General features: G+C 38.6%; 4 protein-coding genes across 5 annotated transcripts; 2 read left to right on the top strand and 2 right to left on the bottom strand.

The window, feature by feature from the left end:
• The first annotated feature begins 3,433 nt into the window (after positions 1–3,433).
• LOC144215442 (S-adenosylmethionine synthase) lies at positions 3,434–8,371 on the top strand. The gene is made up of 9 exons (XM_077744376.1): positions 3,434–3,645; positions 4,412–4,489; positions 4,571–4,693; positions 4,858–4,970; positions 5,056–5,199; positions 5,336–5,554; positions 5,635–5,817; positions 5,891–6,024; positions 6,401–8,371. Exons 1-9 carry the CDS (start codon positions 3,549–3,551, stop codon positions 6,501–6,503), a joined length of 1,194 nt encoding a protein of 397 aa, XP_077600502.1. The 5' UTR covers positions 3,434–3,548; the 3' UTR covers positions 6,504–8,371.
• A 3,594-nt stretch (positions 8,372–11,965) lies between these two features.
• On the bottom strand, positions 11,966–14,048 carry LOC144215444 (UPF0561 protein C2orf68 homolog). Its single transcript, XM_077744380.1, has 4 exons — positions 13,586–14,048; positions 12,905–13,020; positions 12,670–12,815; positions 11,966–12,602 (listed from the first exon to the last, which is right to left on the bottom strand). Exons 1-4 carry the CDS (start codon positions 13,696–13,698, stop codon positions 12,480–12,482), a joined length of 498 nt encoding a protein of 165 aa, XP_077600506.1. The 5' UTR covers positions 13,699–14,048; the 3' UTR covers positions 11,966–12,479.
• LOC144215441 (ubiquitin carboxyl-terminal hydrolase 39-like) lies at positions 13,580–17,296 on the top strand. Its single transcript, XM_077744375.1, has 13 exons — positions 13,580–14,221; positions 14,306–14,384; positions 14,471–14,565; positions 14,635–14,771; positions 14,866–15,018; positions 15,084–15,309; positions 15,374–15,448; positions 15,522–15,589; positions 15,784–15,972; positions 16,102–16,244; positions 16,339–16,474; positions 16,568–16,654; positions 17,095–17,296. The coding sequence occupies exons 1-13, from the start codon at positions 14,152–14,154 to the stop codon at positions 17,146–17,148; spliced, it is 1,512 nt and encodes a 503-aa protein (XP_077600501.1). The 5' UTR covers positions 13,580–14,151; the 3' UTR covers positions 17,149–17,296.
• LOC144215443 (prosaposin-like) lies at positions 16,699–20,465 on the bottom strand. 2 transcript variants are annotated; one of them, XM_077744378.1, is made up of 11 exons: positions 20,356–20,465; positions 20,142–20,179; positions 19,517–19,588; positions 19,297–19,419; positions 19,097–19,213; positions 18,530–18,610; positions 18,284–18,467; positions 18,081–18,223; positions 17,910–17,987; positions 17,718–17,822; positions 16,699–17,550 (listed from the first exon to the last, which is right to left on the bottom strand). In XM_077744378.1, the coding sequence occupies exons 1-11, from the start codon at positions 20,405–20,407 to the stop codon at positions 17,512–17,514; spliced, it is 1,032 nt and encodes a 343-aa protein (XP_077600504.1). In that variant the 5' UTR covers positions 20,408–20,465; the 3' UTR covers positions 16,699–17,511. The 2 variants fall into 2 exon arrangements, with proteins under 2 accessions (XP_077600504.1, XP_077600503.1); XM_077744377.1 differs by having other exon boundaries at positions 18,081–18,467.
• Between the last annotated feature and the right edge of the window lie 214 nt (positions 20,466–20,679).

The following is a 20,679-nucleotide window of genomic DNA, read 5'->3' as shown; positions in this document are numbered from 1 at the left end:
CACTTTGACCCACTTGAACTTTTAGAGTAGGGCAGTATTGTGTCGCTGTTACCTCAGTGTATGCGTGTGTTAAGATTTGGTGAGTGTGTGTATGTGTGTGTGTGTGTGTTTGCAACGAGTGTGTTTGCATGGTGTGAAATTTACTCTTCATTCCGGTGCTGTGATGATTTTGTGCCGTCAAGTGCTGTTTTGACTGTCATTTGTGGAAGTTGTTAGAAAATTAGAACTCTTTTGACAGTTAAAAATGTATCTTGTGTATAAGTGTTAAGTGAGGAAAAACTACCAGTGATTTATTCGCAGGCATAAATATGAAGATTTTGGGTGAGTTCAAAGTAAAATGATATATTTTATTTTATTTCAAATGGAAATAGAGTATAACCTAATCAACCTTGGTCTGTAGTGAAATGTTTAAATATCTATATATATATATATATATATATATATATATATATATATATATATATATATATATATATATATATATATATATATATATATATATATATATATATATATATATATATATATATATATATATATATATATATATATATATATATATATATATATATATATATATATATATATATATATATATATATATATATATATATATATATATATATATATATATATATATACAAAAGGAATAAGAATGTGAGATTAATTAAATGTTCTGATCAGTGACTTGTGAAAATATGTCTACAGAATGTTTCCTATATGTCTCAAATAGAGTATGATATATAACAGAGTGATGAAAATGAAGTATGTTATGAAAATAGCAGACAATCTATGCCACAAAGTTTATTTTCTTTAAATTGTGTATTTATTTTCTTATTTAGATAAACGCTATGTGTAACTATTAAATGAGCCTGAATTCTGCTGGCCAGTGAGGGAACATTATTTCATTGGCGTGCGTGAAAGTGAGGGATAATCATTGAAAATTGTTTTTCTTTCCTTCATTTTAGGATTTTGTTTTCTCAAGTTGCTTTGAAAAATGCATTTCAATAAAATGTTCATTTTATGATTATGTTTGTATAGTATTGGGCCCACGTGTGTTTGTATGAAGATCATTTGAAGGCAACATAAAGAAGAAATGAAAAAATTGGCTTTCTTTTATGCATTTCTTGAATTTAATGAAACTTAATTCATTAAAGGAATTATAATTGAGGTGGAATTATACTTATATGTTTTTTCTTGGGTCATGAAAAGGTAGGGATGAGAGAGCAATCTGCCACTGTCATTTCCCAGAGCAGAGAGCTTACTTTTTGTTAATGAATTGTGTTTCCAGTACAGTTTTGGAGCAAAATATTTCACTTAATCATGCTTGTAGCAAAAGCAGGTGCACCTTGCATCATGCTTGTACAAAACCATGCTGACTCATTTAACTGATGCAACACTGGCCAAGGATTACACCATTTAGTTGTTACGGAAAGTGAAAGTGAATGGAGGGTAGCCAGAAACTTCATCATGATGTTTTAGCACTTTCTAAAAATGAGATTCCAACTTTGATTAACCCTAAAACCCCACTAGGCTATTTCTTAGACAGTCAAAAGTCATATTTGAACTCTTACAAATGAATGCTTTTAGCATCAAACACATAGTGATTATTGCTTTGCAATTAGTTACAGCAAATGAGAATTAGGTCAACCAAATTGTAGTGTGATGTTCTGATGTAATATTTCAAATCTGTGAAAAAACAGACTCCTCTGGTAATTTTGTGCATTAACTACAGTAGGTAGAACATGTTCAAAATTTAGAGGGTCTGATCATGTTACACAGAATTGCCTTGAGCAAAATGGAAGGGAACATTTTTTACATATCCAATGACGAAGTGAACATGAAAGATAAGACTGTGCTCTGCCCCACTCACTATCTGCTTTTAAAAAAAATATATATATATATATAATTAGTTTGAGTCTGCAATATATGGTGTGAATACAAAGGTAGGTATTGAGATACTACTATAGTTACTTTACCAACCACCCTGTCGAAAAATAAAAAATAACCATTCATTCCCTTTTGCACCTCTTTGCAATTTATACAACCTTTTTAATAACGAGAAATACTGATTAATGTGAAAAGGCTAACATGTGTGGGTAGCACCTAAAACAATAGTTTTAATATGATGACATTGATATTTGATGATATTCTTGTGGTCGATTACCATGTATCATAATTAATCATTGTTGTTAACCTGTTTCTGCAAGGTAGAACAAATCTATTTTCACATGCAAGACTTAAGTGCAATACATTTCTTCAACAAATTTGGGAAATCACGACCCTTCACCAGATATCTAGGCTCGCGTTCTACCGATGGGTTTTGGGGGATTTAAAGTCTACATACTATATGTTTTTGTAATGTGGGAGGGTAGCAAAGTACCCAGAGAAAGACCACACCTGCACTCATTCATTCAAAGAGCAGATATTTGAACTCTGGATGACAAAACTGTAACCAGATAAAGCAATCAATGTTCTACCTTGTTATAAAGTGATTCATTTTTGAAATGATGACCCTGCCATAGGTAAACATTAATAAATAGAGATATCTGTAATTTCGTTTTGACTCATATGCTTAATTGTGGATATGATTTACAGAATCTCTCAGTCAGTTTAGGGTATTGTCAACTTCATTTTTTCTTAATTGGATCAAATGGCTCAAATTAAAAATGTTTTTAGTTAGAATTATGACCAGTTTCAATATGTGCAGATTGTTTCAACTGGATTTAAAAGTATCTTTTTTTCTTGGATTTCAGATATGCATTTTTTAAAATATTTTCAGCAGCCCCACTTCACTCACCTTGAGACATTTTGGCTCATGTGTACTACATGTTAATTTGGCCTACATGGTACATATTTGTGATGCCTGAATTTATGGGGTATGTTTTATTTTTTTAAGTTTTTAAAATTACCAAAAATATTCACTTTGCCTAGAGGCTTAATAACATTCCTATTAATTTATTCACTGTTTAGAATATTGTCATGGTTTTGACATAGGACAATAACATATTTTTTCTTAAATAAAATTTCTAAATAAATATTAATATTTTTCTTTATTCATGACCCAATAGAGAAAGTTAAGGTGTTGCAGCAGCACAATCATACAGCCAGAAGTGTAATTTATAAGATAAAATATAAATAAGAAAAGTATATTTAGTGAATGAATGATGAAATAATTATATAATTATTTTATTGAAAAGAGCATCGCCTTCCACAGCAACATGAATTGATGACTACTGTTTCTGGCCAGATAGTATCGCTTCTAGGTGACTCTAGTTCGGAAGGGAAAAAAATACATATATTTCAGCATTTCCATCGTATTTTACCTAATACAGTTCGCAAAGGCACACCCATTTAGATGTGACGGTGGTACGTTCCACTTCCTGTCTGGACTCGATTGCATAAATAACCGAGCTGCTCGCCATGAGGTTACTAATGCTGCCGGGATCTTTCCAGTAGAAAAGGAGGCTGACCTTTGTGAGATTTCCCAGTCGATTACACTCCTGTTTTTACGCACTCTTTGAGCCCTTGACCATCTTTAGTCGTTAATGATGATGAACGGTCATATAAATGGTTTTCACAACTCTGTTATTGACGAGGACTGCTTCTTGTTCACCTCGGAATCTGTCGGAGAAGGGCATCCCGGTAAGTACAGGCTGACCTTTCAGCCCATTTTAATCTACCTAGACGACGACGCGCAGACGTGCCTTATTTTTCACAAAAACAGTAAACGTCAAAGTCTATGGTTTACGCGCTAATGTCGCATATCCACGTGAATGTTCGCCCAGGAAACGATAGGCGGGGGGCGGTCGCCGCTAAGAGGCTCATGCGCCTCAAGCTAACCTGCTAATATTAGCTCATTTGAGGTTTGTTTCGCTCCAAACGGTTCTTTAAGGCGTGTTTCCGTACATATTGTGAGATGACAAAGTATATTCAGCCCGATCTGAAATTTGAACTCCTTTTTCAGAATAGACTGAGTCATCGCCATGACTGTGCATCACTGTTAGATAACCGGCGAACAATGTGTTGGGGATTTGGAGGAGTTCGTTTGATTATTTCGAATACATTCACAATGTTATGCCCGACTGAGCACCGGGACAGCCCGCAAGTGTTTATTATTATAGTTTCTTCCCCAAAAGGACGTTTAGCTCGCTTCCAATGACAGGTGATGGTTCGTGTGGGGTTAAGCTAGTGTTGTCCGTTAAATCATTAACTATCGATTGACGTGAAAGGGCTTTTTCTTCTTGTTGCTGCTTAGCTGTGCAGACCCCCCACCCCCCCCCCCCCCACACACACACACATGCGCTCAAGTTGGAAATGGCGGCTCTTTGGTGGCCACGCCCACTGAGCACGTGTAGGATACAATGTGCATGTGCTTCAACCTTGTCATTGAATTGTTCCAAATTTTCAGACAAGATCTGCGATCAAATCAGTGATGCGGTCCTTGACGCGCATCTCAAGCAAGATCCCGATGCCAAAGTTGCTTGCGGTAAGGCTTGGGGATGTTTTCCTTGCATATGTACCTGGATGTTTGTTTTGATGACCTCACAATTCCCGTGTGTTCCAACAGAGACTGTCGCCAAGACGGGGATGATCCTCTTAGCTGGAGAGGTTACCTCGCGAGCCACGGTGGACTACCAAAAAATCGTGCGGGATACTGTTCGCCATATTGGTTATGATGATTCTGCTAAAGGTATGTTTGATAGATGAAGCAACTTGCTTTACTCACTCTATTTTTTTCACCAAACAATTGGAAATGCATTAAAGGCATATCATGATATAACATGTAATAGATAATAGATTTTACCATATCGTCCAGCACTATGGTTTCTTAACGTTTCTCTTCTTTGGCCGTAGGCTTTGACTACAAGACCTGCAACGTCCTTGTTGCTCTGGAGCAGCAGTCTCCTGATATAGCCCAGGGTGTCCACGTGGACCGCAATGAAGAGGACATTGGCGCGGGGGACCAGGTCGGTGTTATGCCCGCCCTTGAGATACAACCTGCCCTTTTGAAAATGACGCAGGCATGACACTGAACCTTCTCTTGCATTCAAGGGCTTGATGTTCGGATATGCCACTGACGAGACAGAGGAGTGCATGCCCCTGACAATTGTCCTCGCCCACAACCTCAACGCCAAGATCGCTGATCTGCGACGTAATGGCACGCTGCCATGGCTCCGACCTGACTCGAAGACACAGGTAGTTAATACATAGGAGAATGAGTGGTAGTGCCACGTAAACATGGTGCAAATGGTCCAAGCTGTCAGTAGTGTCAGGACACCACAGTTGCAATTTGTTGATAATTCAAGTTTCCACCTCGTTTGCTTGCTCTCAGGTTACTGTGCAGTATCGTCAGGACCGTGGCGCCATGCTTCCCGTTCGCGTGCACACCATTGTTATTTCGGTTCAGCATGATGAGGAGGTTTGCCTAGAAGAGATGAGGGATGCCCTGAAGGAAAAGGTTATCAAGTCTGTTGTTCCCTGCAATTATTTGGACGATGACACCGTCTACCACCTGCAGCCCAGCGGCAGATTTGTTATTGGTGGCCCTCAGGTAATTTAAAACTTTTGGAATTTAGACAAGTTAGAACTTAAGCCTTGCTCACACACCGATGCCTCGCCTCTGGGAAACAGGGCGATGCCGGCCTGACGGGGCGGAAAATCATCGTGGACACTTACGGGGGCTGGGGGGCCCACGGGGGCGGAGCTTTCTCTGGCAAAGACTACACTAAAGTGGACCGCTCTGCCGCGTACGCTGCCCGTTGGGTCGCCAAGTCTCTGGTCAAGGCTGAGCTCTGCAAGAGAGTTTTGGTTCAGGTCCGCGAGAGCTTCTGACAATTTCCCTTCCCAACGACCTCGCCGCGTCTTTATTTAACGTATGTCATCTTAGGTGTCCTACGCCATCGGAGTTGCCCACCCACTCTCCATTTCCATCTTCCATTATGGGACTGCCAAAAAGAGTGAGCGGGAGCTGCTGGACATTGTAAGGAAGAACTTTGACCTTCGTCCCGGAGTCATTGTCAGGTAATGTGTGACTTGAAGCCACTCGCTGTTCACTCGCGCGGTAGCTTTCGTTTTCTTTCCTTTTGTACTTTTTTTTTTTTTATGCAAGAGCCGTGGCCTCGGCTACTTGTCACCAGGGTGATTTGTGAGCTCTGGTGAGTTGCCAGAGCTTTTTTTGCACTTTGGCCGAAGAGTTGCAGTTACAGCATTGCTCTGAAGAAGTATGGTAAGTGGGTAAGTGTGTTGCTTTTCATTTTCCTTCTACAACCAGCCTGGTGCACAAACGTGCCTTTCCCCCAGCACATCCCTGAGTTTGGCCTGTGTGAGCTTTAATGTGTGCATCTGATCTGGGCACATTTGTGTGGTAGCTGCTAAACCTGTTGGTTATGTATTTTAGGGATCTGAAGCTGAAGGAGCCAATGTATCAGAAGACTGCAACCTATGGCCATTTTGGCCGTGACTGCTTCCCATGGGAGAAGCCCAAAAAGCTCAAATACTAAACCTGTTAAGCTTTTCGCCCCCAGGCTTGTTGGTGTATACTACAGAGAAGCCTCCAAGATTCAGGGGGTGAAATGCCCACGGCTGTCTTTCTCTTCCTTCTCTTCCTCCTCTCCTTCCTTCTGTGCTCTTAAGTATTCTTTATTTACCAATGCAACTCCTTAGTTGTCCAAACTTTTGCCTGTCATATTATCACACCGTCATCACTCCCCTAACAGGCATTGTTTTGTCTTGTCAGTCTACTTGTCGAGTTCCCAAAATTTGTCCTTGCTTAAGCTTGACCCTGTGCTAGAACTTGATTGGTTGCAGTTGTTTTATCGTTGAATATTGGCTTAGGTTAATATAGTCGTACCTTTTGATACGAGCTTAATGGGACAGATATGTGGATTTACTCGTATCTCAAATCAAAGTTTCCCATAGAAATAAACTAAATAGAAATTAATTAGATCTCATCCTCAAAAAACCCCACCAAAAATGGAATATTACAATTAAAAAAACTTATTGGTTGTAATTCACCACCTACTAACAGAATAACTAGCAACTAGCGATTATCCTATACACACCATGTCATCATACACCTTTTCTTCGCACTACCCTTCATTGCACCTGCTTGCTTTGCACCTATTCTGTTTCCCTTAATTCTGCACTGACTAACCCCAAAAAATGCAACGCTCTGTATCTCAAATTCCTCGTATGTTAAGGTACTACTGTAATCAAGGGACAGTGTTAGTGTGGTAATGTACTTGCCCTTCACGCTATGGTGCTAGGAACCTGTGGAGCTAATCTTTGTCTTGTCCTTCTGGATGATCTTTCTGAGCACCATTCTTTACTGGTCAGTATGGTTTAAAAAAACAAATAGGCTTAGCCCAATTTATTTTTGCTAGTATTACTCCTTGACTTGTTGGAGGATTTATTTTTTGAGAGTGGCACCTTGAAATGGGAAGGTTTTTGTTAAAAATGCTATGCATTGCCGGCTGAAGAGACAGCCATAATGTCAAGCTCTCTCTCTCTCTCCACATGCCGCTGCAGACCATTGCTGTTTTCTGACGTCATACAGAAAAGTCAGAGGCTGCTGTGTCCCTGCTCTGGTCTGCAGAGGTGTTGGATGAACTTGGATTCGGTTTTTAAATGGGCGTTTTATTTTCTTTTTTTTTTTTTTTTAACAATTTTTTTACGCAAGGAGAAATTTGTGCCCTCAGACTCTACAGGTTTATTGATGGCAGGTGTAGTTACAGAGAAACCTGGCTTCCCATCTTTATCCTACTGGAGTCTGTTTGTCTTAATTGGGTGTCCAATGTCAACACTATTTATTTGTTCTCTGGAGCTCAGCGTGGATACAGAGAAGCTGAGCTTTCAGAAGGCAGCTTTAAAAACACTTGGTTACTGTTTCTTGAAATTCCTCTTGACTTGATGATTCGTTTGTTGAGGTGCCAGTGTTGTACAGAAAAGCTTTGGTACACCTCAAAAACAAATGTTTCGTAATTTTTGGGACAGCGCAAATATATTTTTAGGTGAGCTCGTTGTCAACGGCCCTTTCGTTTTGTCTTTTTTTTTTTTTTTTTTTTTAATGCGTCTGCAATTATGGCTCATACAAATCTTCACTGTTGCGATGGCAACATTTGGTTGGTGTAGTACAGAGAAACCAACCTTGTTTACATGGCCATTCAAAGTAGTGCTCTTATTGCCGGTCAAAATCATTGGCTACAGTAAGTGTTTATGTGCCTTTTCTCTCTTCTGCTCCCTCTTTGCTTTTTCTTCCACACTCCCTAGCGCACAAACATGCTTCTATTAAGAGCACGTAGCTCCGTCTGTAATGTGCTTCATGATTAGATTGGACACTTGTGCTCTATAATAAACATTTCCAACTTGCGATGTTTCGTCTTCAGTGTCTTTTTGTTTAAACCAATTCATTTTTACATCATAACAAAGCAATACTTTAAAGATGTTTTGAATGGTTGAGAAATACTTGGAAGTTTCAGCAATGCCCAATGCTGTGGTTAAATACACAAGGGGATTGTCATTTTAATAAAACTATTTTTCTTCCAGAATAAGAGTATGTACTTAATGCTGTTTAGAGCATGCAGTTAATAATTGGTTGACTATTTTTTACTGGTTGTAGTGTACTTGACTTGGAAGGCTTTGGTATAGTAGTGCATTGGCATGGATTGGCGCTCTAAGCATTTAAACAAAAGCTGTTTTGCAAATGACTTGGCACAAAGTGAGGGGAAAAAAATAGAACAGTGACAATCATTGACATGATCATCTGTATTCACCATTGAGTGATTTTGGTTTGCCCCCCTAGGATAAATTTAACAAACATAGGACACAAGACAGAGTTCCACATGGTCTTGAGGTCAGGAAAGTTGTCAAGGAGAAACTGGGCAACAACTGTGGTCCGGGTCAACTATTTTCTCTCTGCAGCTCTGGTTTAGTTTCTTTAGTGAGAGTCATACTTGGTTGCTTTGGAGTAGGTTTGCTTGCCCTGCCTAAATGATTAGCTATTGAAAATAAAAACCAAATGGTCCAATAAGTTAGAAAATGGAATATAAATCTGAAAAATATATAAGTCATAGCCTTATGTAGGAAAGACGTCATTACTGGTAACAACTATTGAAACACGGAAGTAGTTTTAATAATAAGGTAAGTTGACATTGAAGCCTTGTTTGCAAAAAACATTAGACATTGGTTCAGTGCTCCGATGAAGTTGTGGCAAAATGAAAAGTACAATGAATTGAAAAAGGGGCATAAGGTAAACAATGTGATACTCGAGCAGCAGAATCAGAGGCGTAACTGCCACCTTTTTCAAAATACTGCCCCTCCCATTGTGTCTAAAAAAATATGTTTAAACAATATAATCGTCAGGCAAAGCAACCCGTGTGAACTGTTTAATGAAAGCTGCAAACAAAGCATAGTACACACCACTGAAACGATAACTGTTTTTGTCCTTGTATACTTTGACTCCTGTATTGAGGCAAGTGTGCAAATGATATGTGACGGTGCGGAAACCTAGTATAAACATACAGTTAGTTATACACGTCATTCCTAGTGGAACATAAAAGTTTCGATTCTTCATCAGTGTAGAGCGCTCCAAGCCATATAAGCCCACCGCCCAAATGAACCATCATTTAAATGTCTAGAAGTAAAAAAACAAACACCAAAGTGCATGTCATCACAATGCTCATAATGTGCAATACTACTGTATTTTAAAGGATTAAAGACCAACCAAAAAGTATTTACAGCTTCCCCCACAGACGTTAGGATGAATACAATGTATTTTTTTAAGTATTAAAGTCCAACCAAAAAGCATTTCCTGCCTCTATTATGAATTTGTTTTATGTGTCCTTTTTTTAATAGGCATGGCCGAGGCCTTAGTTCAAATAGCCGACGTCAAACCCCGAAATGGCTGATGAGGCAGGATGGGCGTGCGTGCACTGCAGAGCAGCTCAAAAGTGACGATTTGCCGACGAAATCCTGCCAAACTTCTCACAGAACGATGCTGCACATTTGGTACGTTGTCATTTGGGGATTTCGAACCCCCAGTTCTCGTCTTAAGCCATGTGGGTTGACCATGTGGGTTTTTGCATTTTTACTCCATTGCATTGCATCTAAGCAGTAAATGAGATGATAAACCGTCAAGAGTTCAGCTATATTAATACTTGAATGCAGTGTCTTTTTAAAATGTTGTTGTCTTGCAAGATTTTAATTGGCTTCATAGCTTCAAATTACTGTTTAATGTGGACTTGGCCCATAATAGTCAAGGCAGAAAATAAGTTTCGCCCCGTTGACCTTTAACTGGGAAACTATTTATTGGTGGAATTATTTCTTGTCCAGATGGTTATGCAAACTAAATTAGATCAGTGCAATTACAGTATCAGGCTCATATATTTGTGCACAAATTACATCATCATTTGGTCTGTCCTGTAAATACAGTGGTTCTCCATTTCCACTACTCCACCGGTTCACTTGAATGTCTATATTTAACGAGCCGTGCACAGTATGCTGCTGCACCATTGAAATAGGAAACCCCTTCACTCACATGAAACTAAAATGAGGTCAAATACAAGAAGGGCAATCTTTGACACACAAACATTTAAAATTGGCTAAATAACTGAGATTGGTTGCATGAGAAATTTGCAAACCACCTCACCTCACGGGCCTTTTTTCCCGATGTCTCAGAAAAACAATGCGCAAAACACAGACTGAAAGGCGTCCTTGTGCATCTCTCGGCTCACGCACAGCATGCTTTTTTTAATAATCTTTATGTTCAGTTTAATTTTAAACATGTTGCTTTTAACCCTTTCAGGACAGTGCTCACCACATTGGACAGCTATTTGAAAGTTGCCACTTCAGATCTTTACCCTTTATGGAGCAAGTGAGTAGTTTCCCTCATTCAAACAAATATTTGTGATTATTATTATGTATATTTTTTAACATAATTTATGGTGGTATTATTAATGAATATGTTGTAGTAAATATAAATTACCTAATAGAATGTTAATAAATGTTAGTTTAACACAATTAAACTGAATTACATAACCCAAGCAAGTTTTAGTACCTATATTGGATTATATAATGAAATACTTCTGTAATGCACACTATTTCTGTTTTTGCATGGGCAAGATTATGTACTTTGGCAAGAATTGACAAGTCTTATAAGGGGTTGAAAAAAAGACAGATTTGTAGATTTCAATGGTGAGAGAGCACCTCACATGTAGCTGGATACTTCTTGGATGCAGTTCCTAAAGCCAGCATGAATGGTGGGAAAGAGCCAGAGTTGGAATTTAATACTTCATCTCTGGCCAAGTCACATGCTTCTTAAAAAGGGAAGTTAAAGAAGAGGTGTGTCCCTTTCCAACCAATGGTGCAGCATATCTAGATTCTTCTTGAAAGAATTTGCATTCCATTCTTGTATCTTTAAAAAAGAATGATATAACAGCTAAATCTGGTTAATTGCTAAGTAAATGCCCTATTTATCACTTCTTTCCCTCAGAAAATAGTGTGTTCTGTGTTACCTTGAGAACAGCATAATATTCCTACTGCAGTAGTACTGATAACATAGTCATGTTGTTAACATGCAACTGGCAATGGCTCAAAAAATGTAAGAAATGTTCATTTTATCAAGAAATGAGAGTTTCACCTGAAACTTATGAAAACAATGTCCATATTGATGTAGAAAATTAACCAAAAATTTGCATTCAAATTTGCAAAGGTAATGAAGCCAAATCTATTTTGAAGAATAGAGGTTACTTCTGGGCAAAGAGAAAACATTTTGTTGGAAATTGAGTTTTAAAATGGATCTTTGTCGCCACCTTTGGAAAACGACATGTAAAAACCTGTTTATTTATATTCAACGTGTAATTTGACTGAAGTGGATGGATGCCTTTCGAGATAATTAATGAGCACAGCACATTTGTATGCATGTTTTTATTCTCTGTGTGAGTTGACGAAGAAATTCACATTGTTCAAAATGGCATCAGACAAGTTTACCGCTATAAAAAAACAAGTACGAAAGAAATGAACCCGGAAACAGAATACAATAAATTAAACTACTATAACTAGAGAAACAAAAATAAATACATGGTCAAAACCAATACTGACTCACTTGCAATGCCGTATTCAAATTTACTGTTCAAAATAAACTAACAAAAAAACTTTTGTCCAATTGATCACACTTTCCCCCCTGAAATAAATACACTGGTTCCCCATGATGTAAATCTGGAGCGGAAACAGTATACTGTGAAATAAATGAGGTCATAGTGCAACTGCCCTTTTCTGTATTTCTGATATTGATTCCAAGTCTATTTTTTTAACACAACAGGAGTTTGGATTGGATCTGTGTACGTACTCTCTTCCACAGTCATCTAGGTCCTCCTTCACGCTAGCTCTGTCTCTAGCCTTTCTGTTAATCAGGATGTTCTTGGCTGGTCTTTTCTAACCGTGCCTCTTTGTTCAAACGAAAAGTTGACATTTCTTTCCTCTCAGCGTTTATCTCTTCTCTTGTCCATCTCCTTTCCAATGCGGGCCTCCAGAACGGCTCGCATGGCCACATCCAGGACATTCTTTTCTGCAACACGTTCCACAACCCTTGCTGGTGTATCGTCCTTTGGGAAAAGAGAAAAAAGGTTACTAAGAATTCAAAGATGAGCAGGTACCCAATAGTCTGCACACCTTGTGCACAAGGAAAGATGTAACATCCCCAGAGTCCGCTTGATAGTCTAGCCAGAAGAGTTTGGTTCCTTGCATCTCGGTTTCAGTGCTGGAGCCGCTTTCGTTGCACTCATCAGTTTCGGCGCCCGCCTGAGGTTCTGATCCATCTAGAACATTGTATTTATTGGATGCAATCACAACATGCTGTAGAAAATTGAAAGTGGCTGACAAGATTTAAGCTTTAAAAATGCCTTACGTCTTTGTCGGGGATGGTAGACCTGAATGTCAGGTCTCTTAGGTCGTTGAGGAGTTGTAGTGTGCCTTCGTCGCTGAGATTCTTTGGCTAATTTCACCTCTTTGTCGTAGTCATCTCTTGGATGCAAAGACAAACAAAATTAGAATTATAATACATTTTGTATCTGACATCTAAATTGCTTTCCTAATAATTTCCACACTTGTGGACAATGTAATCTTGAAATAGGTGATTCTCTAACCATCGGACTAGTACCAAAACACAACTAATCCATCAAACTTGTGCTGTACTATTTTTGTGTTTTGGTACTGTTTGTGCAACTGTCATTCTTGTCATCTTGTCACAATATAAAGCCTTGTATTTGAAGATCATCAGGAAAAGGTTGGTCTTGAAGTTAGGTTATTAATTTTATACATCTATTCTTTTCCCTTGATTGTGTCGTTTTGGTTCAATTCGAATTCATTGCAGTTTTTCCCCATGCTCATTTTGATTTTTAACCTGTTTTTCTTTCCTGGCACCAACTCGTACTTAACTTTTAGGCGTACGTGATTCCCAAATAAATAAAAAAAACTCAAGTTGAAGCTCGTTCACGCCTCTCGTTTATTTTAATTGTATAGAAAAGTCAAAAGTTGTGAGACACTTTCGTTCACATTTATTATGGCCGCTAGCCTTAGCTGTAGTCACCTGGCAATCTGGTTCCTGCGGATATGGTACAGGAACCCGTGGCTCATGTCCAAGCGACCGCTACGTTTATCCTTTAAATCGTGCGCATCTTCTTCATCTCTAAAAATCTCCATTTCAGCAGAAAAATATGATTGTGCGATTATGCCAATAAGGCAAAAATGAGCAACAACAGTCTTGACAAAAAGCTACATAGCTAGCTGCTTGTAGATTACTGGCCAACCAAAACACTTCCGGGGTTTAGAGTGAAACGTGAACACTTGAACCTTCTTCTTTTAAAAAAAGCCTGTTTACTTTCTGTCGTTCAGTGTCTCGCAAAGCGGAATATAGTTTTTAAACTCTCTTTTTAGGGATCTGTAAATGTTGAATTTTTCACAGACTGCGTTCATCTACTTGGAGTACTTTGGTGTAAACTCTTGGTTAGTCCTCGTGGCCTCCGGTATCTTTTTTGTCGCGGAAATTGACGTAGCACGGCGGGCTGCGACGCGTTTTGTGTTCGACCGATTCATTTGCTAGAATCAAAAGTTTCTAGTGGTTATTTCTCCCTGCTTTCACCGATATTCTACAATATGATAACCGCAGAAGTTTCTGTGAAGCGAGAAAGAGAAGATGATTGGGACGATGAAGACAACGAACCCGGTAGGAGAAAAATAGTGCAGAAGTGCACTCCAGGTTTTGAATAGCATGATTTCTGACTAGCCGATTTTTGTGCGCGTGTGACAGTGCCAATCAAAAAAGGACGAGGTCGTGTCGTAGAAGACCGAAGAAGCCGTCACTGTCCTTATCTTGACACCATAAACAGGTAAAATGCACTCGCTTGAGCGCATCCGATTGTGCTAAATGCTAACAAGTCATCTAGCAGCGCCTCTAATGTTGTTTGTCCCGCAGGAGTGTGCTGGATTTTGACTTTGAGAAGCTCTGCTCCATCTCCCTTTCACATATCAATGTATATGCCTGTCTTATATGTGGGAAATACTTTCAAGGTATGTGCATGCTTTCCCTGTAATAGTATCACGTTCTTACTAATAAAATGCACTTGTTTCCCTGTTTAGGTCGAGGTTTGAAATCCCACGCGTATACCCACAGTGTCCAGTTCACCCATCATGTGTTCCTGAATCTGCACACACTCAAATTTTATTGTCTGCCTGACAATTATGAAATCATTGACTCCTCACTTGAAGACATTACGGTGAGTGTGGGATCATCAGGCATAATTTTTCATAGCTTTTCATTTTGTTTGTTTCCGAGCTGGTGCAACAATTCATGATCATTTTCTTCCACAGTATGTGCTCAAACCAACATTTACCAAGCAGCACATTTCGGGTTTGGACAAACAGGGCAAGCTTTACAGAGCCTACGACGGAACGACCTATCTGCCTGGCATCGTTGGCCTCAATAACATTAAAGCCAATGACTATGCCAATGTGGTCTTGCAGGTATAAATATTTTTTTCCTTCATTTTCTTGATCACTATCTTAACTGCTTGTCACCCTCAATCAAGGCTTTTTCCAATGTCCCGCCACTGCGAAACTACTTTCTGGAGGAGGAGAACTACAGAGGGATTCGCAGACCGCCTGGAGACATCATGTTTCTTTTGGTGCAGCGTTTCGGAGAGCTGATGCGTAAACTTTGGAATCCAAGAAATTTTAAGGCCCACGTTTCTCCTCACGAGATGCTTCAGGCTGTGGTGCTTTGCAGCAAGAAGAATTTCCAAATCACCAAGCAAGGTCAGATTTCTGCACTTGCTGGAAATGGAAGCGGAGTCATGACAATAGTCTGTGTGCTGTTTAGGAGATGCTGTGGACTTCATGACGTGGTTTTTAAACGCGATGCACGGTGCCCTTGGGGGCACAAAGAAAAAAACAAGTGAGTTTTAGAGAAAAACAAACATGACATTTTTTCGGCATATTAAGAAAGTCTTGATTTGTCTGTTTTTTAGCCATCCTGACAAAAGCATTCCAAGGCTCAATGCGCATTTTCTCAAAGAAGCTCCCACACCCAGATCTGGTGAGGAGAATAAATTTACTAAAACAATCCATAGTCTATACATTTAAGTTGAGGGTTTATGGGTGAGAAAACGTGAGGCATTGGACGTCTTTCGGTGTCAAAGAATGATTTGAGGCAAAATGTCTTAAAAATGGGTTCGGAAGTAAAAAAAAAAATCACCATTGGTATAGCCCTTCTCATGTTTATGTTTCTAGACGCCAGAGGAGAAGACTTTACTGCTCTTGACTGATGAGTATCAGGAGCAGATGTCTGAGTCCACATTTTTATTCTTGACCCTTGACCTCCCTACGGCCCCCTTGTACAAGGATGAGAAGGAGCAGCTTATTATCCCACAGGTCCCACTTTTTAACATCCTGGGAAAGTTCAATGGCAACACAGAGAAGGTAAGAGCATTGACAATTTTTTTTCCCATGAAAATATATTTACTGACTGTCCCGCATTGCAAAAAAAAAAACATTATCCTATGCTCATTTCATTTTTATTTAATAAGTCGCTTTCTAATATTCCTCCAGGAGTACAAAACATACAAAGAGAACTTCCTGAAAAGATTCCAGTTGACCAAACTCCCACCCTACCTTATCTTCTGCATCAAAAGGTTCACAAAGAACAATTTCTTTGTAGAAAAAAATCCCACCATCGTCAACTTTCCTATCACGTGAGTGTTGCCGTCCTTCCACGTCCATCACAAACCTGCCACCAGTCATTTGGGTAATTGGAAGTCATTACTGAACTGACATTTTCTTCATCAGGAATGTTGATCTCCGCGAGTATTTAACAGAAGAAGCTCAAGTGACAGAAAAGAACACAACGTATGACCTCGTTGCGAACGTGGTGCATGATGGGAAACCAGCTGAGGGAGCCTACAGGATACATGTTCTTCATCATGTAAGTACAGCCAGATTTTTTTGATATTGAACCCCGCAGTGTATGAATCCCTGTTTTGCCCAAGTAAGGCCAACTCTACGTTTGTCTTAACAGGGAACTGGAAAGTGGTATGAGATGCAAGACCTGCAGGTGATTGATATCCTTCCCCAAATGATCACTCTATCAGAGGCCTATATTCAGGTAAGCTCTTTGTGTATGTTATATATCAGAAATGTCCATTTCTTTTGTAATTTGGTATACAATTTTTATTGGGTGAGTATTGCGTCAAGTATTTATGCTCTTTATTGTGCGACAAAGCAAATTACATTTGATCAACAAACATACACAATAGAAAAAAGTCCAGTGACTGGCTACACAATGCATTACTTTACAAGAATGTCTGAAAAAAAAAAACTCAAGTTGAAGGCTCATTAACTTGATCGATATCTTAAAAAAAGTTTTTATATTTACCCAATGGTTTTATGATGCATAACTTAGCACTACAAAATTCAATCATCATTCTGCAAATATGATAAACTTTTTCAGTTCCACTGAATGAACAAATCATGTCAAGTTTATTTTTGTTTGTTAGTGGAATTTACTCATAGATGATACAGATTCCATTTTGATCTGTCTTGTAGATTTGGAAGAGGCAAGAGAGTGATAAGGGTGTAAACAACCACACTGGAGCATAGTGGTTAAAACAAAAAGTGCATCACAACACAGATACGAAGATTTTTTTCACTCATTGAAATAGAAAAAAAATTAAATCAAGTACTTTTTTTACACTGTGTTTTATGTTGATGTTTCAAAATAAACCTTTTTGGTGTACATCTAAGCAAAGCAGCTCTTATATTTATTCTATCATCTAAATATGTTATGTAATATAGACCAAGCAATGTTCACATTCATTGATTATACTACAACTATTCAACAGCTAGCAGTTGCAATTGAAATTTGGCTCCCAGTCATATATTGCCATGCAGTTAAAAATTATGTCACCATAGTTTATGAAGCAAATAGCTTTGTTTCTGTGCGAGTAGTAGATTCAGATCTGGTTACTCTTTCCATATGTGCTTCATACAGAATGCCATGTTCTGAAAGGGAAACAAAAATATTACTAATCAGATGGAAACCTAAAACCCCGATCCAATCAGGTCAATGTTACAAAGATGTGTTCTTGTTTACAAATACTTGGAAAAAACGATTCATACAAAATCTATCACCGGACATTAAAAAGTGAAGGTGGGTGATTTGAACTTACACCACACTTCTGAGCTGTGTTAATGTCCTTGCACCAGTAGCTCGGCCCCCAGGTGCATGGATTGCTTCCCACTAGCTCTGGCTTTGGAGTGCACAGATCAGCTCTCTGAAGAAAATAGCAAAGTGAAGACAAAACTCATAACAGCACAACATTTGATTGTGTTGATTCCTTGAAAGGGTTCCTTAAACATACCTCACAGATGTCTTTACGGTCCACTTGTTCCAAAACCTGCTGCAGTCTTGCACCATAGATTTTGGTGAATGCCTCACACTAAAAAAACAAGCAAAAAAAGACATACTAACTGGATCATCCCTGGAGGCGCATTATTAGATTTTTTGACCACGCCGGGACAGAATGAAAAACCTTTGGGATGGCATTAGGGTGAAGATCACACAGAGAATGGAAGAAAGAGGACGTTTGTGACTTTGTTGCATTCGCCCCCAGTTGAAGTCTGCTCAGGACAGCCAGTGTACGACATGACTCGCAGTCCGAAACTGAGGTCACTCCTGGAAATTTGTCAGAAATTGGAAACGCCCATATATTTAGTCGATCAAGCTGTAACTCACCTGGAGCTGGAGAGACCCTGAACCAACAGACGTGCAGCAGTGTACATATTGTGTGAGGGGCAGCTGAAGTGAGCAGGAACTCCACTATTTCTACGCCATATTTGGCAATGAAGTCGTCGCACTCTTCCTTGTAGCTTTCCGGGAGGAGATTGCAAACATCTCCCATGATCTTCTTTAAAGCTTCCTTAAGGAAGAAGAAAACGACAGATGTCAGACAAGAAGAATGGCTAAAAAACTAGAACTTACCTCAGTTGTGTTTTCGGGCAACAAATTCTCAATTTTCTTGACAATATACAAGCAGAGTGTACACGTTGGGTTGAACTGATCCTGGAAGAAGATGAGAACATTTACAAAAATTAATGTTTAAAAGGTCACATTTTCTATTACTACTAGAAATTAAAAATGTAATCAGAGCTCTTTTGGAACTGTATTCCTTATACCAATAATTTTTTTTTTAAATGAATGTAAGAGGGTGTACGCTGGTTTTAATGTTAAGAAATGACAACATTCTTTTAACATCTCTGTTATGACTGAGTGCAAAAAAGGCATGCTCACTATCAACCCCATTACCCACAATAATGAATTGTATAATGGAATGAAAAAATACATATGAGCTCCGAGAAATTGGGTATGTCTTGGGTGGATTTTTTTTCTCATCTACCATGGACAGTTCCTGTCCAGTTGAAACGAGTGCATTTTAAACAATTTTTTTTGGGTCAAATAATAGTTTAAACAAAACAGTTTAAAAGTACTAGTATGTTGTTTGGTTCTGCATGTAGTGATAATGTTAGGTGTACATTCTCTCATACGCACATGCGTGTTGGTGACTGCGGGCATGTCTTTGTCGGGGTTGTGGTGGGGAAGTGGCAGGGCGTCCATACGATTTTGGGAAGCGCACAGCCCGAAAACCGAGCATGTTGCTTCTGCTTTCTATAGAAGACAATCACACATTATTGTAGAATGGAGATCAGATATAGATCAGTCCACATTTAAGCTCAAACAATGCAAAATACCTTTTCATCAAATGCTTGCAGCAGGAGTTGAGGCAAAAAAATCTTCAGCTGAGAGTCGCATTCTAACTGCTGTTTGTCCGCGAGGTGCTGGCAGAGCGCATGCAAGCTTTCATACATGAGCTCCTGCAAAAACACATAGTATAATACAATTAGGGTAATGTAGCTAGGCCGTTATTTGATAAAATCCTTATTGATTAAAAGACAAAGAAGTGATCAGCACCTTAGTATCTTTGCTGGGAATCAGGTTAGTGGAGAACTGGATGGTTTTGCGGCATTCTAAACAGAGACCCTCCTAGGAAGAAGATGAAATCAGAGATTAGTTCACATATTTTGGCACACGAGTTCGAGACCGAGTCACCTAATTTTGAGGATGTGCCGATACCAATTACCGATCTTATACTTTGTTAATTAATTTATGATATAACGTACATTAGTTTTTTTTAAATATCATCCCTGCCCATCTTAATTTTTAGCTTTGTAGCTCAGAAAAATATTAAGAACACAATATTTTTGCACCCAAGTTCAAGACATACTTCTTTCTTTGTGTTATGATGATATCCTTGTTTTGTACCCTTTATATAATAATAATTATAATAATCCAAATCATAAAAGCAAATGTTCACCTGAATCCAATACTCTAAAAAATATTCAATCTGGTTCACCTCCAATGGCTGTATAGGCAATTTTAACCTTTTTATTTTTTTAAATCTGAATCTGATTTTAAAAAAAAACCCAAAACAAAACAAAAAAGGGGCGTGGTCGGCCCGATTGACGATCACCTGACAGGATTATTTTTTAGGCACATAATAAGTATGTCATATAAGATTTCGTTAAAAAAGTCTTACTGGAGGTTTGTGAGGGTCGTTGATGAACATCAAGTATCCTTAGAAACCCCAGACAGGCAAATATGGAATGAGAATTGTAAACATCTTAATAAATAAATCACATCCCGTTATAGACATGTAGATACAGAGCCATAACGCATTTATCATTTAAGATCACAAGTAAGGGACAATCTTGAGACATAAATGCAGTCATTTTGGCACACCTCTACCTTACCAGGTCGTAAAAACGCCGTTAAAACCACCAGGAAAAACCCGAAACGCAACATAATCTACTGGCAGGAGCGGGGCAGGTTGGAAAAACAAATGACTAGAACAATATCTATTTCTTGGTCTGATAAACCGGAAGTTATCTGACATTTGCTATCAATATCCAGCGTCAAAATGTAACAACTATGATGTATTTCACGCAACAACAAAAAAATGAAAGGAAAACATTATTTAAAACAAAGGATGTTAAGTTATTTGTCTTTTTATTTAAATGTAAGGCAATGCATATACGTCCGCGCTTTCTCCATATTGAATGTGGCAGCTCACCAGC

The sequence above is a fragment of the Stigmatopora nigra genome, chromosome 22 (genome assembly GCF_051989575.1).
Source record: "Stigmatopora nigra isolate UIUO_SnigA chromosome 22, RoL_Snig_1.1, whole genome shotgun sequence".
Classification (NCBI taxonomy): Eukaryota; Metazoa; Chordata; class Actinopteri; order Syngnathiformes; family Syngnathidae; genus Stigmatopora; species Stigmatopora nigra.
The sequence above is the reverse complement of the archived record's forward strand: the minus strand, read 5'-3'. Positions and strand labels throughout refer to the sequence as shown.

What these genes read in the sequence shown, in the direction of transcription:
- LOC144215442 (XM_077744376.1), top strand. Translation starts at nt 3,549, where the DNA reads ATGATGATGAACGGTCATATAAATGGTTTTCACAACTCTGTTATTGAC. An exon ending in TTATGATGATTCTGCTAAAG is followed by an intron (nt 4,694 to 4,857) that starts GTATGTTTGATA and finishes CTTTGGCCGTAG; the next exon opens with GCTTTGACTACAAGACCTGC. An exon ending in TTGTTATTGGTGGCCCTCAG is followed by an intron (nt 5,555 to 5,634) that starts GTAATTTAAAAC and finishes TCTGGGAAACAG; the next exon opens with GGCGATGCCGGCCTGACGGG.
- LOC144215444 (XM_077744380.1), bottom strand. Translation starts at nt 13,698, where the DNA reads ATGGAGATTTTTAGAGATGAAGAAGATGCGCACGATTTAAAGGATAAA. An exon ending in CTACCATCCCCGACAAAGAC is followed by an intron (nt 12,816 to 12,904) that starts GTAAGGCATTTT and finishes ACAATGTTCTAG; the next exon opens with ATGGATCAGAACCTCAGGCG. An exon ending in CATCTTTCCTTGTGCACAAG is followed by an intron (nt 12,603 to 12,669) that starts GTGTGCAGACTA and finishes CTTTTCCCAAAG; the next exon opens with GACGATACACCAGCAAGGGT.
- LOC144215441 (XM_077744375.1), top strand. Translation starts at nt 14,152, where the DNA reads ATGATAACCGCAGAAGTTTCTGTGAAGCGAGAAAGAGAAGATGATTGG. An exon ending in TTTCCAAATCACCAAGCAAG is followed by an intron (nt 15,310 to 15,373) that starts GTCAGATTTCTG and finishes TGTGCTGTTTAG; the next exon opens with GAGATGCTGTGGACTTCATG. An exon ending in GGATACATGTTCTTCATCAT is followed by an intron (nt 16,475 to 16,567) that starts GTAAGTACAGCC and finishes TTGTCTTAACAG; the next exon opens with GGAACTGGAAAGTGGTATGA.
- LOC144215443 (XM_077744377.1), bottom strand. Translation starts at nt 20,407, where the DNA reads ATGTTGCGTTTCGGGTTTTTCCTGGTGGTTTTAACGGCGTTTTTACGA. An exon ending in AACGGCGTTTTTACGACCTG is followed by an intron (nt 20,180 to 20,355) that starts GTAAGGTAGAGG and finishes GGGGTTTCTAAG; the next exon opens with GATACTTGATGTTCATCAAC. An exon ending in ACACAGCTCAGAAGTGTGGT is followed by an intron (nt 17,551 to 17,717) that starts GTAAGTTCAAAT and finishes TTTCCCTTTCAG; the next exon opens with AACATGGCATTCTGTATGAA.